The sequence below is a fragment of the Abramis brama genome (assembly GCF_963993115.1).
Source record: "Abramis brama genome assembly, chromosome: 11".
NCBI lineage: Eukaryota > Metazoa > Chordata > Actinopteri > Cypriniformes > Leuciscidae > Abramis > Abramis brama.
In genome coordinates this window covers 7,903,277-7,918,273 of record NC_139973.1, presented here as the reverse complement: position 1 = coordinate 7,918,273, position 14,997 = coordinate 7,903,277, and the positions used below count along the sequence as shown (strand labels likewise).

Genomic DNA, 14,997 nt, shown 5'->3' with positions numbered 1-14,997 from the left:
ATTTTTTTTTTCCATTTATACAGTGTAACGTGAATGCATTGAATGCATTCATTTGTTTAGTAAATATTCTGCACTGTCTCATTTCCAGAAACATTTGAACACACAGCAGATGAGACACATTGCTAGTGTAATATTGTCTATTCGTGTTTGTGTGCATACTTGCAGATGGTACAAATATGATACAGGAGAAAAAAACACGAGCCAATTTCAAGCATAGTGCACACAGCTGGATGTGATGCATGATCAAATGAATGTGATGTGCATGTATGCATGATTATGTGTGTGTGTGTGTTCACCAACCTGGTGGTAGGACAGGTGAACGGGCCGACTGAAGATGATCCACTCCACGACCTTACTGCAGGGAGGTGTCGTGAGCGAGCCAGTGTAGCGGTAATAACTTCCCAAGGATGATGGCAATAGATCCTTCAGTATGAACGAACCAAGGTTTGTTTCCTTCTCTGTTTAATAAAAGACACAGAATACTCGCTCAAAGACTGAACGAGATCTCATGAAACCTAAATTGAAGTACTATGAGGCAAAAAGATGATGCGGCATGTACACACAAGTTTTAGTGGATATTTTATTTATCTTATTTTTAATTATTCTGGTATTTAGAAATAATAATGTCTGTTCAGCTTTCTCTTTATTTCCATCGTAACTGGGAGGGCCAAGTTTCTGAACAACAGATGTGAATATGTGTTAAACTTATAGGAACTGAGAGGGAGTTTTTAATAGTATTTTCAGGTACTCTACCATTCAAAAGTTTGGGGTCAGTAAGATTTTGTTTACATTTGTGTCATTTTTATTTAGTAAAGACACCAAATTTCACAATATTACTGTTTTACTGTATATTTGAGCAAATAAATTAGCACTTCTTTTTATAAACCGACCCCAAACTTTTGAACGGTAGTGTTTTCATAGCACACTTCTCTTGAACTTGATCCTTGATCCTGAAAAGATCATTCTAAATTTCTCATGATATGACCACCAAGGGAACCTTTTGGAATTCATGGTTCTTTTACAAAACCGTCTATGCGCTTCAAATAACCTAAAAAATATATTCACTTTTCCTCTATTAGAAGCAATATGTTGTTCTGAAGAAGCTATAATGCAACAATATGACAATTTTTAATCTCCAAAGAGCCACACAACCAACACAAGAACTATACAGCAGAAAAAGGTTATTGATAAAAAACATGTTTTTCGCTGAAGCTAAAGTGCTCAATTTGTATTATTTATTTATTTATTTTATTATAGGTGTGCACTCTGCAAGCTGTTCATATGGTTACATTTACCGTGATGGACCACTCGTTTAAGACCTGAGATGATGGGCTCAGCTGCAATGTTGTCTTTCTTCGACACCTATGAGAAACACAGACAAACGCAACATGAAATTAGCAATTATTCCGTTTCCCTCTCTATGTTCAAGAAACACAAAAAAGACGGGGTAAATTAAATCCAACTATTATCGAACACGAGTTTCCCGTTTTCGCTGCTTATGCAACATTAAAAACTAGAGCATGCTGACATAAGCACCTTTTATTCAGGTTGATGGAGAAGCTCATTCAGGTCAGAGATGAAATATACTCACTTGTGCTCTCTGAGGATTCATTTGGTTGAACTAGGTGGGAATAAAAGAGCCCAAGGGAACCACCAATACCGGAGCTCCACATCGATTAACTATATAAAACCCCCAGGAACGGACATGTCACACTCCATATGACACCATTCGTCTAAGCACTAATAGCGGTAAGCCATAACGCTGTCACATGTGGGCGAATATGTTTAAGTCCATCGACGTAGGTTATTCTTTCACCGTTTGGCAATGGATAAACATAGGACACACCTGCGTTCTACTTTCAGCGTGAAGAATAGCTCTGTCACATTAGTTAAGGTGTGTGAAAACATATTGTATGAGAGTGTGCGAAGCATGTTAGTGAATGAAGTGGGAATGAATGTGGCGCTGCGTGGCAAAAAAGCTTATATTATTTTCACGGATCCTCACGCTGACCTGCTAAGCCTGTTTTTCTCTATATATTCATATGACATCCCTGAATACTAAAGCTATGGCACCACAAATCTTCTTTTTTTTGGCTCATTAGGAAAACCGTGAAATTTGTGACATTTTCACCCTTGATAAGAACATTCGTCACAGTTGAAAGAGAAGGAAAAGTAAAAAATAAACCAATATAGGAGACACGGTGCTGGTAAGAGCTCTATTGTATGTGTTTTTGCTCTGTGATGTCACTTCCTTCAACTCGTCCCTCAGTTTGTAAAAGCAAACAAACAAAAAAATGTTAAGCTTGTATTTGTATTAAAGCACTTAAATTAATTATTCTACACTACCGTAGTTCAAAAGTCAGTAAGACTTCGTTGACAGAAATTCATCTTTTTTATTTGCATTAAATTGATCAAAAGTGACAGTAAAGACATTTATAATGTTACAAAAGATTTCTATTTCAAATAAATGCTGTTATTTTCAACTTTCAATTTATCAAATAAACATGAGAAAAATGTATCACGGTTTCCATTAAAAAAATGAATCTTACAAACCCCAAATCTTGAATGGCAGTTTAAACAAAATTTGTTATTTGAGCTGTAAAGTTGTCTAAATCATCCTTTCAGTAATCGGACTACTTTTCTAGATGGATATATGTCTCATTATGCAGGTCCAGATGGAATCAGTGCCGAAAACACAAAGTATGCAGATTTTTCTGGAAAATCTGCAGAATAAACCACAATAATTTCACTAATATACTCATAAATTAAAAATGTAAAGTCCCCCTGCAGTCAATAATTGTATCCCATAAAACTCATTTTGATTATCAAAATTACATATTAATTTTTTTTTTCTTGATTTAAACAAGCCTTTAAATAGCTTGAATGTAACTCTACACCATTGGCTCATTTAGTATACGCGGTTCTATGAATATGCAAATCAGTCCCGCCTCCACTCACTCACACCAGGTCAGAGATCCAGCTCAGAGCTCACGTTGACGTGATTGGTTACAAGGTAGTTTGTGACGTCAGAAACACCAGCGATTTCAAACCACGTCTTTGGTTCACTGCAGTTTTAAGGAGAAAATACTCAGCAATGGTGCTGACTTATGAATTTGCACATGGTTTGTCTTAAACCATATTAAAAACACCACATGGACATATAAACAAAATTAAAAGCTTGATTTTCACCACATGGAGACTTTAATAAAATGTCGTGCTAACCAGCCAAATATCGACCTCTTGGTTGTCATTTAATGGTTTATGAGAATTAGAAAGAGCTTTATTGCAAAGTATGTTAACACGCACAAGGAATTTGTCTTGGTGACAGGAGCTTCCAGTGCAGAAGAAAGTACAGACAGTGCTGACAGAATGGATGAAAGACTGCATGAACCTTTGTAAAGACAAGGTTTGTAGGCCACTTTTGTGCTAGTCGCTTACAGTCTCACAGCTACACTTCTGAAGAGGTTTAGTCCTGCTTATTTGATGTATATCCTATTGCAATGCCTTGCCCCTTAGACTGTCATTATTCTTTTAGAAACTAAAGGAAGGAGCAAGTTTATTCTATTATGAAGCTAGACTTTCCTGTGAGAAAAAAGAGAAAGATGGCTAGAGGGCAGCAGAGAATGTCTGTGCTTTCTTCTACCTGTTGCTGACGATGAAAATAGGCCCTGAGGCTACATAGGTCCAAACCAATTTTAGTCTCTTTCTCCCTTTCTTTGAGAAGGTATCATGAGCTATAAAGCTCCATTTTACAGGCTGGTAAACATTCGAAAATTGCAACAACAACAAAAAAATCAAAGAAGATCTTCACCTGAAAGAAGACAGCCATGGCGGCGATGATTCGTCTCTCCTTTATCGCAGTGCTCAGACTGTCAAAGTCATCTGAATTGTAGAAATAAATCTGCATCTATGAGGCAAAAAGAAGGGAACAGGGTTTTATAACAGAATTCTTATTTGACAAGGTATGAAACGGCTCATACTAATGTTCTGCTTTGACTTTCCTGTTTAGTAAACACAATGCATTGTGATATCAAAATTGGTACAGTACGCTGTCAAATCCTCACGAATTGATATTCCTCTCATCTTCACACACACACACACACAATAATGGAATATCTGTCATATCCTACTTCTCTCATCACTCCACATTTTGACATCGGAGACAACTAAGGATTATACGCTCTCTCTCTCTGAGGACGGATTTAGGAAGAAAGTGAACCTCAGAACCAAATCCCCTCAGCGCGCCGCAATAAACAACATGTCTTTGTTGCCTTAAACATTGTCTCTGAACAAACGCACAAAGTGTCAAATAAATGCTAAATCTACTGTTACAGAAAAAACAGGGACGATCGTACAAAGAGAGAGAGGGAGAGAAAGGGAAGCGGGATGAATGGCGTGTCAAAGCTTGCAGCAGCTGAGCAATCGTGAAAGAGAGCGTTGAAATGCAGGGAATAAGATTAAACCTCGCTATGACAATCACGTTCCAATTGAGCTTATTTCCTGACAGCCTCTCTATTTGCCCGTCGATGTTTTTCTTTCTACATTTTATATTGTAGACTTTGCTTTAGCACATGTCCCTGGTCATTTAATGGTGCATGTAGGAAAAAAAGCAAGCTTTCAACTAATGGGGCGGCAGTCTCTTTTGATAAGGTTGCGGACGGGAGAGGAGAAAACAACGCTAAACGCCAATAACAAAACGCAGCTAGCCATTTAATAGTACATTTAGGATAGGAAAATAGGCGTTGTGTCCAGTCAATATTCACCTCTTAGAAACTAGCCAAATTAGCTATGGTAAAATATGCATGGTAAAAAAATATGACACAAACTACATTAAGAACAGGTTACAGGTTTAGTATTGGCCCTGTAAAAGATGCTATAACGTTGTTATGTGGTTACTAAAACATTCTGGGGGTTTTTTAACACATGCTGTGTGGTTGCATACTGACACTCTGGTCCCTAGATAGGAATTTTTTTCACTCGTTTTATCATCAGCAAGATGAAAAACGCAGTCTGATCACTTAAAAAGCCATAGCACATTCCTCTATAAAAAGCTGCACGATTTGAGATATGATTATCCCTACAAAGCCTACTGTATCATATTTGAAACAATTTCTAAGGCCTCTAAATTATCAACATGATCAAAACTTTGATAAAACACCTGTTGTAATCTTCTACAAGCCCTTTGATTGACAATTCTTTTTTTAGCAAGTAAAAGGCCTTTAATGAGTAAAAGGTCTTTAAAGATTTTTATAAACTTATAAAAACCTTTTATATTGTTAGTGATATTTCAAGATGAACACTTTCTGGACTGAAGCAACTTTTTTTTTTTTTAAATGTGAGTATTAAATATGATACATCAGGCTTTTGAGGAACATTTATTTGTACATCTGTCAATCATCATTGTATTGCACTGCATTATATGTTTTGGCCCCCACAATTAAAACTGCAGAGCTTTGATTAAGCATTTGAATATAATCTTAAGACATATTTTGGGAGATATAGAGTGACAACTGATATTTATATGCATTATTTCTCTTTAACAACATCTGCACCACATTTTTTTTTTCTTTGGGCCTCTGAATAAAATCGAGGTGGTTTTTTCCTCACTGAACAGTGAAAGTAAAAGTAGCTACTACAATACATTTTAACAAGCATAATTAGAAATGAAAAAAAACATTTCTTTTTTTGTTCTGACTCGTTCTGGAAAAAGTGGTATCAGTGCATCCCTAATATATATATATATATATATATATATATATATATATTTTTTTTTTCTAAAGGTTCAATTAACTTTTCCATTAAAATCTTTTTTTTTCTGATTATTATTTCATATTTCAGGCTTTACAGGGTAAACATCTGTAATGAAAACTGTGTGTGCTAAAGTTGATTTCTTAGGGTTAAGAGTTCATTCATATACTAATGGTGATGCTTGCTTTGGCAAGCAACACTAATAAAAGTGGCAAAAAGGCCAAAAAATTACATTAACACTATTGCCGTCATAGTTTAATTTACTGTGCTAGACTTGAGCCAGAGGTCAACAGAAGTCGTCGAGAGATAATTGGATGCATCTCCAATCTCTGGCTTCAGTGTGTTTGGGTTTTAAATCGCTAGATAATGCTTAGCGGCTATCCAGCGGCGTAGATACACATCAATTGTATTTCTGTGTAAAAATGGGATTTATGGAGGGAAGTCGATTCGTCTAATGAGAAAGTGCTGGCAGAGAGGTGGATCCAGCCCAGGTCGTCTGACTTCTGTGCCAGCTAATTTCGAACAAACTTAGACTGATGAATACAAATGATTTCGCCTTCCCATCCTCTAAATTGTTGTTGTGTAGACACTGTAATGATAGATAAGAAATACTGCTAGATCTTGGATAAAAGCCAGTAGAGTTTGACTCAGAATTTAGTATTTGTTTCTACTTTGAACACATTCTGACCTTGTTCGAACATTGAAATAAAAAATGGAAAAAAATAAATAAAGGGCTTTTTCTGTAATGGAGAGAGGTACAATGTCCTTGGCGAAGCAACAGACACGTCGAAAGAATTGCAGGCAAAAGTAAGGCAACAGAAAACTAACCCCCAAACAAAGTAATTAAGGCCAGACAATGTCAGAAGGGGTGGACAATGAATTAATTCGCTAATAAAGAGAAGAAAGAACAAAGTCTTTAATGAAAACCAATCAGTCTCCTTCAGGCCTCTTTTAAATCACAGACTTTAATGGTGTCCATTTATTGTGTCTTCACAGGGGGAAATATATTACTCATTAATCACTAAACCTCATTAGCCAATTAGCTTCCTCCAAGAACCAATACAGAGTTTATGGTGACCGAGAGTAACGCACAGCAAAAACACGTTTAGTTAATGAATCAAAATGGGACAGAAACCATGTGCGGGGAAAAAAGGCCAGCAAACAGCATACACTCGACTTAACATGTTCCAGTGTATAATGTGTGATTGCATAACAATATTAAACTTGAATGCAGTGGTGCGTCCAGTCTCAGGCTATGCACCATTTTCACTGAAATCTCAAAAAACAAAAAAACAAAGTGTTGCTTTTTCTTCGATGTGAAGAATTCAATGTGAATGAACTTCAATGTGCATGCAGTGTTTAAGGCCAAATGGACGAGGTTTACAATCAAGAGCTAATACTAATCTTGTGCAAAATAATATCTGCCAGGCAAATGAGGCACTTTTTGAACAGGAAGGTTGTATTAAAACAAGTAGCAGTTCCCTGTAAGGCATGCAAAAGGAATTATACTTTATTAAACATTTATGGCATTTCGTCATTGTTGACTGAGATTAGCACTAGGGTTCTTTTCTCACATCCACACAATTCATTCATTAAAAAAATACTACTACTACTACTACTACAACTGATAATAAGAATAAGAATAAATAAATAAAATTGTATAATTATTTATTAATTTTTATTCATATTTATATACATTATATTACAATACAATTAATAATAATAATACAATGGTGGTTAAAAGTTTGGAATAATTAAGTAAAAAAAAAAAAAAGATTTTTTTTTTAAACATTATAAATGTCACTTGAATCAATTTAATGTCTCCTTGTTGAATAAAAGTTATTTTAGCTAATCAGCATATTAGAATGATTTCTAATAAATCATGTGACACTAAAGACTGGAGTAATGATGCTGAAAATTCAGCTTTGCCATCACAGGAATACATTGTATTTATTTATTTTAAATTTTAATGATATTTCACAATATTACTGTTTTTACTGTATGGTTCATCAAATAAATGCAGCCTTGGTAAACATGAGGCTTTTCTAAAAAAAAAACATTAAAAAAAACCTAATTATTCTAAACTTTTAACCACCAGTGTATATACTCATCTATTATGTTTTATTATTACAATAATTGTTACAAATTTAAATAAACCTGAATGGAAACATTTGGTCCATTTACACACCAAGATCAACTGGTGAAGAAAACCAGGCAGGGGCCAGTTGCATAAACTTTGCTAGGACTCTGTCTTCAGAACTACTTTGCCAACAAGTAGTTAACCAAAGGTAATCAGTCTTACTTTTCTAATTCCAAATAGACCAATCTACCATTTTATGTAACTGACTTTAAAAAGTTAGGAGTAAAAAGAGCAAAAAATGTAGATGACTACTTTAAGACTAGTCTAAGCAGTTTATGCAACCGGCCACAGAACTCAAATCATTTTAAAGATGAGATTAGAAGGAAGCAGAATATCTTTGCTCTTTTGTGAAATGCAGCAGTCGCACCATCAAGTCAATAAAACACATCGATCCCTGCCGGTTTCATTGAGAGGCTCTTCAATTAGTGCAGATTAGTGCACCACTTTCAACCTACTCAAATCAAGGTGGAATCCTTTTTTAAGGAAAAACTTTACACTTTTTTAAAGAAACACATTTAGTAAAGTTATCCTACTCATCTAAAAATCAATTCCTAATAAGATTTTTTAAATGTGAAAGTGAGTGGTTTAAGGACTATTCACAAAGACTGTGTTTTGTAAAGAAACATTACTTAATGGATTACTTAATGGATTACTTAATGGATTACTTAATGAAAAATGTTCGCCAAAAGGTCTTGACTATGAGAGATTTGAGCTTTTGCTCAGGTTTCGTTATAGCTGCATATTCCAGACTGCCGAGCTGGTATGAGAAACATTAAACGGCAAACGAAAAAAAAAAAAGAAGCAGAGCTGCTCGTTTGAACTGCGCGTCACCCTGAACATTCATCAGCTCGGCTCAAAACACACCGCAACACGAGCTTAGAGCAATGCATTTTCTTGCTGACCATCTCGATCTCGTACCCACTAAACATCATTGTGAGATCCAGTAAGAAGTGTTCCATTTCATGCAGAGTTCTCCCATACAAACAACAAATCAAATGCCTTGTGATTTAAACTAATTTAAAGCCAGACGAAACGGCGCTGACATTCTCAACAACACTTACGCAGAAAACAGGAGAAACATTGTGCCACAACGATACAGTTAGAAGGCTTTTTCCTTACCATTAATTTACTGTAGTAGTAGCACTAACTGAAACCATTGGATTGTGGCAGAAATGTGGGATATTCATATTGAATTGTTTTATACTATTACTATATACATTAAATGTATGAGTAATTTGAAATGTGTTCTCAGATGTAATGTAAACTCACAATTGCGAGAAAAAAAGTCAGAATTGTGAGACAAAAAGTCGCAATTACCTTTTTTATTTTTTATTCTGTGGCGGAAACAAGCTTCCATTGGTTTTTACAACTTTCACTCAGGAGACAAAAATCTGCCTTTAAACTTGAAAGAAATAAAAATTTGACATTTATTGTGATAATTATCAATATCGACTGATATGAAACATTTTATTGTGATAATTTTTTGGCCCATATCACCCAGCCCTAGTTCATGAACTCTGTATTATAGACATAATGTGACTTACTCACCTCTACTGGAAACTTCTTTCCATTGACACTGTGTTCAGAACCAGCCGACCCATTGGTGCTGCCCCAGTGAAACTCCACCTTCTCTGCTTTGAAGCGTCCAGGTAGGCCGGCCCCTCTCACAAAATAATCATTCCTCAGAGCTATAGACACTGTGATGAAGAAAACAAGACAAGATTAGGGAGTTAAACACTCTTAAAATAAATATTTACTTCAAATTAAATTAGCCATTGTATGTAAAACTAAGGCAACCAAGTATATGTACAGCTTTTTAAGCTGTGTAATTCAACAACAAATAATGCATTCAGATATATATACACATTTTAAAACCCTGCTTTTCTTCAGACTGTAAAAATGCTCTAGGGGAATTTTGTCTTTTTTATGTTGACAAAGGACCTTTAAAACAAATAATGATGCAAAAGAAACTGAGTGTGCACTTTGCAGGCCAGAGCGGACAAATCAAAATGAGCTCCATAGGCTCTCCTGGCACAGACCGTCACATTATACCGCATTAAGAGTCGACCTCTTGACTCTTTAAAGCCTGGATTGGTAAACAAATTGAAATATATTCCATTGCTTCTGCTGGGTAGACTCTGCAGAAACAGGATAACTACTTCATACACTTGGTTTTCCAATGCCAATTAATAAACTTGGTCAAACTCGGTGACGTTTTAAAACATTCTGAACATCTGAATCCATTCAACTGTAAGTAGAGACAGTAAACTGATGGAATCAAATAGGAGCACTGTCTGCAGCAAATAAATCCTATGCATTATATGCAAGGTGATTTCCAATGGTTTGCACTAGTCAATTTACTGGTATTTGCTCCCTTATTTATCACCCAAACCAGACGTTAATTTTACCGGCTCTTGGTAGATTCCGTTGGTCATTATGAAATGATACGGCTGCGTCTGTGTTCTTAAATTTGCGCGTCGTCAGTAGATCACGAGCAGAACTTTTCACCCCCATCTGCACTTTTATGGGATTGCGCTCTCACGCTAATTTGCCCTGTTAGGTAAATCTGGCCCTTAATCACATCGTACCATGTTAAACTGGACGAAAAGTTTTGCAGCTCAGCCACATACTCCATTAGAACGAGAAGCGTGATCAAAAGAAACTAGGCTGAACTGCAAGGAACTACGTGAAGACATCTCACGTCACAGAAGCTCTCGTGTGGAGATCTGTGTTTAATTCTTAAGTAAACTGAAGTGTTGGGATGCGAGTAAACAAACTGATTCAGTGGGATATGATAAATGTTTGTGGAGAGATAGGGTCTTTTGGTGAATCCACAAACATCGCTGTATGCACACACTGGGCTAAAGACCCGTGGTACTCAGGAGGGTTTCCTCGCAAGGCCGTTGTTAGCGGGGCGGAAGTTGGTGAAGGTTCTAGGGGCCTCCAGCCTTAGGGGGACCCTGCAATTTCATCCGAGGGTGATCGCAATAAACGTGTTTTCAACCGAGGGGGTCCCCACACTCCAACCCTCCAACACGATTTCAATCCCGTGATGCTGGGGTTTTAAAGGATCTAATGTTGTGCTCTGTAAACAGTAGGTCTATGGTAATTATGCCACAACGAGTTGATGGTCTTGGCGAGCATTCCCAAAAACCTTCTCAAGTAAATATAGCGCTCTTGGAGTGTGCCATTCTCAATATCACTACTAATTAAAACCAGCAGAATGCATCATTTGAAAAGTATGCTGTTTCATCAGCCATCCTTGTTTAGTTTTAGATTTGTAGGCCAAAGTGGGTGATTTGATTTCCCTACAAACTAGTGCAAAAATGCAAAATGTAAATGGTGGTAGATAAGTTGTGGGGGACTTAATAAGAATATTTATGGCCACTAAGAATTCTTAGGAAAATGGAGAACATTCAGAAATAATAAATATTTTGAAAATAATATTTCAGATTTTTTTTTAAATATTTTGGTCATATTAGTGATACACCACATTACACCACTGTTCAAACGTTTGGGGATTTTTATTTTTTTTATTTTTAAGAAATTCATATTATATTCAGCAAGGATGCATGATCAACTGATCAAAAGTGACAGTAAAGACTTTTACATTGTTCAAATAAATGCAGTTCTTTTGAACTTTCTATTCACCAAATAATCCTAAAAAGTGTATCATGGTTTCCACAAAAATATTAAGCAGCACAACCATGATAATAATAAGAAATCAAATCAACATATTACAATGATTTCTGAAGGATCATGTGACACTGAAAACTGGAGTATTGATGCTGAAAATTCAGTTTTATATCAAAATATCAAACAGTTATTTAAAATTGTAATATTAATTCAGAAAACTTGTTTTTACTGTATATTTGATCAAATAAATGCAGCCTTGGTGAGCATAAGAGACTTCTTTCAAAAAACAAAAATAATCTTAGCAACCTCAAACTTTTGAATGGTAGTTCAAGTCTTCAAAAAAATTGCTGTAAATAATGCTGCTCAGATTTCCACATCCACAACAGATGTTCAGCCATCATAACACAATCCAGGGTGATCTTATAGGAACTTACTGAGGGTGGCGTTAGACTGTGTACAGCATGTCTGATATTTGCTTGGTCTATGACTTTCAAACTCCCTAAAGCCTGATGCAACGGAGTGTCATGATGGAAACCTTTCAACATCTACATGTTTCTTACAGTGCAATTATTTGGAAACATTTAAAAAATTGAAGTGGCCTTAAGCTAAGAGTGGAATGATGGTCCAAGTTCTGAAATGAGAGCAGATGAGGATTGTTAAAAGTTAAATTCGTTGATTAACCTGTTTTGCCTGTGTTCTTCATGGTAGTCCTGTTTGATGACTTGGTTTCAAAGCCATCCAAGGTGAGCTCCTGGCACTCCTGAGAGACTCGGGTGTCTTGATCTAGGATGTCCACTGGAGACTGATTCCTTTGCCCACATTCTGGATAAGCGGAGGCCCATCTCCGTGGTCCGTAGGTGCCTGCGAAAGGATATGGAACAATGAACAAGAAACTCTTCAATACATTTGCATTACATTTATTCATTGGCAAATGCTTAAAAGCAACCTCAAATGTGCTCAAATTACACACCATCAGTATGCAAATTAACCTTAAGTGCATTTTTTTGACCTTTTTAAATCACATTTTTCCTTCACTAGTTCATTTTAAAAGGTCCTGTGGTGTGGCAAATTAATTTTTAAAAGCACAAATATTTCATGTAATCTCTCAGTTAGCATGAGGCTTCTCAATCAATAAAAATAGCATGCATAATCATTTAAAATAAAAAACATTTATTTTTGTGTAAAAATGAATGTGCAAAATGCTGTTTAAAATAGTTTTAGACAGAGTGGATCATGTCATGCATCAGGACAGAATTAAATTCCTCTGTTGACTAAACATTGACTCATCTCTGTCTACCAGTTGAGGAAAAGTACACATTTGCAATGTAAATCAGAATTAGCAAAACACAAATGCAATGCAAACTTTTTCTCATAATGTTGTTGAGCTATCATTTGCTGCTCATCAGCCATCTGTGTTGGCCTAAGACAGAGAATTATGAACACGCATGTTCTGCAAAAATGCAGTGCTAAACTGATGAATGGTTTCATTACCAGTGGTGGCAGACATATCAGAGTCCATGTCAAAGTGGTGTATTTAAATTGCCTCCTAATGGTTAATGCTTTGCGCTTCAAATTAAGTCTCCCACACAGTATATGAATAATAATCTGTGACATTTAGAGGGTTGTGGTAAACAGCTATATGTATGGATGGGATTCTTAAGAGCAGTAAAAACAATGGCTTTGCTCTTTAACAAGAGCAAACTATCTTAAGGAAGTAAAGGAAAACTCCTAAGGAGAACTGTAATTTTAATCACAATTTTTCAGGTTCCTGCCAGGACAAATGTACACGACAATATGTTATTATAATTTCAGAAGACCAGTGTGGAGCCTGAAGCTAATCACTCCAAGTTTAGGACCGGCTTCTCCAGAGTCAGATTAAATAGACTTTGCTATGGCAACCTGAATACATAACAAAAAGGTATGAAATTTAACTAACCACTATAATTTCATCATCAGGACTGCTCTTGCTGAGATTCTTACCAGCCTAGATAGTGGAAAGTGGGAGGAGGAGAGGTGAAAAGCCTCACTGGATTGGTCTAAAAGGTGCATGGTTGCCACCACAACGCTATCTCGTGTACACAATGACCCGTGTCAATCCATGATGATAAATCAAATGCACAGTCAAAAAATTTTAGTAACCAAAGTATTTTATGTCATAGGTTCAAAGACAGCAGCACATCAGATTTGCCCTCGGGCTTGAGGGTCTGATCGTGGTGTCAAGAATAATGTTCTCTCTAATGTTCTGTGCTAAAAGTCTGTCGACTCCCAACTGAGCTCAGTCATGCTTCATTTCCTTGTCTATATACTGTATGAAATCCCGATGATATTCTGAGGGTGCTTTCACTCTAGGGTTTTGCTGTGGACACGAATCAGTTTGACAATGTTTGGTTTGTTTGACTGGTGTGGGTTGTTGGTGCAAAGTAGAGTACGGAAATCCGCTTTCACACCAACCAAACACACCAAACGCTGTCAAATTGACTCGTGTCCACAGAAAAAGCTCTAGTTGTCTACTTTACTGCTTTTCTACAAACAGAAACCAGAAAAAAGAAGTTAATATCGAGTACCTTACATTTTAGACACCAATATTGCCAGATGATGGTAATTTAAACATAGCCTTTGTAAAGATATAAAGCAAATGTTAAATGTGCAAAGTTGACTAGCAACAGCAGTATCATTTAATCGACTAGTCGGCTAGTTTCACACATCCCTAATTCAGTGACTCACTCATTGACAGTCACTTGTTGCATTCCTGAATGAATCTGTGCTTTTGAACAAATCAAAATGGTTGACTGAATGACTCAATGATTCACTCATAAAAAGTCATTTGTCAACACCTACTGGTGTATAGCTGTGACCTGTAGAAAGAGTCACTGAATTATGCCTAAATGTACAGATATGCAAATGTGCCTAATGTACAGATTAATCTAATCTAATCTAATCTAATCTAATCTAATCTAATATAATATAATATAATATAATGAAACACCCAATATTGCTCGATGCTAGTGGACCAAGCAATCGAAGACAGAAAACTGAGATGCCCTGACCAATTTCAACACCTAGGTCTCTGAAACAGGAACACTGAGACCACGAGAGAATGGCGGAGCTCTCTTTTCCATCTGACAGATTAAGGTCAGATCACTTTCCATTGGGACAGAAGAAGTCACGGTTCTCCTCTTTAAAGGAAAGGTTACTCCTCTTACCCAATTAATGAGGGGACAAGTAGGTCATTTCAAAGATCTTGGCCCACCGCTACAGCGCGGAACTCTCCTCGGAGCTCTGCTAATTGACATAAATTTTGAAGCGACGGCAAAGCAACTGGTTTCTCAGTTGTGAATATTTTTGCATTCTGACAACACGGCTGTCCATGTCCAAAACGATGAATTGATGCTACAATCTGATGCTGTTTTTTCCCCAATGTCACAGGCCAATTAAACGCATTCTGAGGGTTATCTTGGCTTTCATTGTATCTC

At 36.4% G+C, this 14,997-nt stretch overlaps 1 protein-coding gene across 1 annotated transcript in view; it reads right to left on the bottom strand.

Annotated features, from left to right (window-relative positions):
* The window catches only part of ca16b (carbonic anhydrase XVI b), a 97,928-nt gene that overhangs the window by 27,861 nt on the left and 55,070 nt on the right, over positions 1-14,997 (bottom strand). Inside the window, exons 3-7 of the mRNA XM_084127750.1 lie at positions 12,206-12,385; positions 9,437-9,585; positions 3,812-3,907; positions 1,296-1,362; positions 301-458 (exon numbers count right to left, since the gene is read on the bottom strand). Coding sequence (XP_083983876.1) covers positions 301-458; positions 1,296-1,362; positions 3,812-3,907; positions 9,437-9,585; positions 12,206-12,385 — 650 coding nt within the window. The remainder of the gene's footprint in view (positions 1-300; positions 459-1,295; positions 1,363-3,811; positions 3,908-9,436; positions 9,586-12,205; positions 12,386-14,997) is intronic.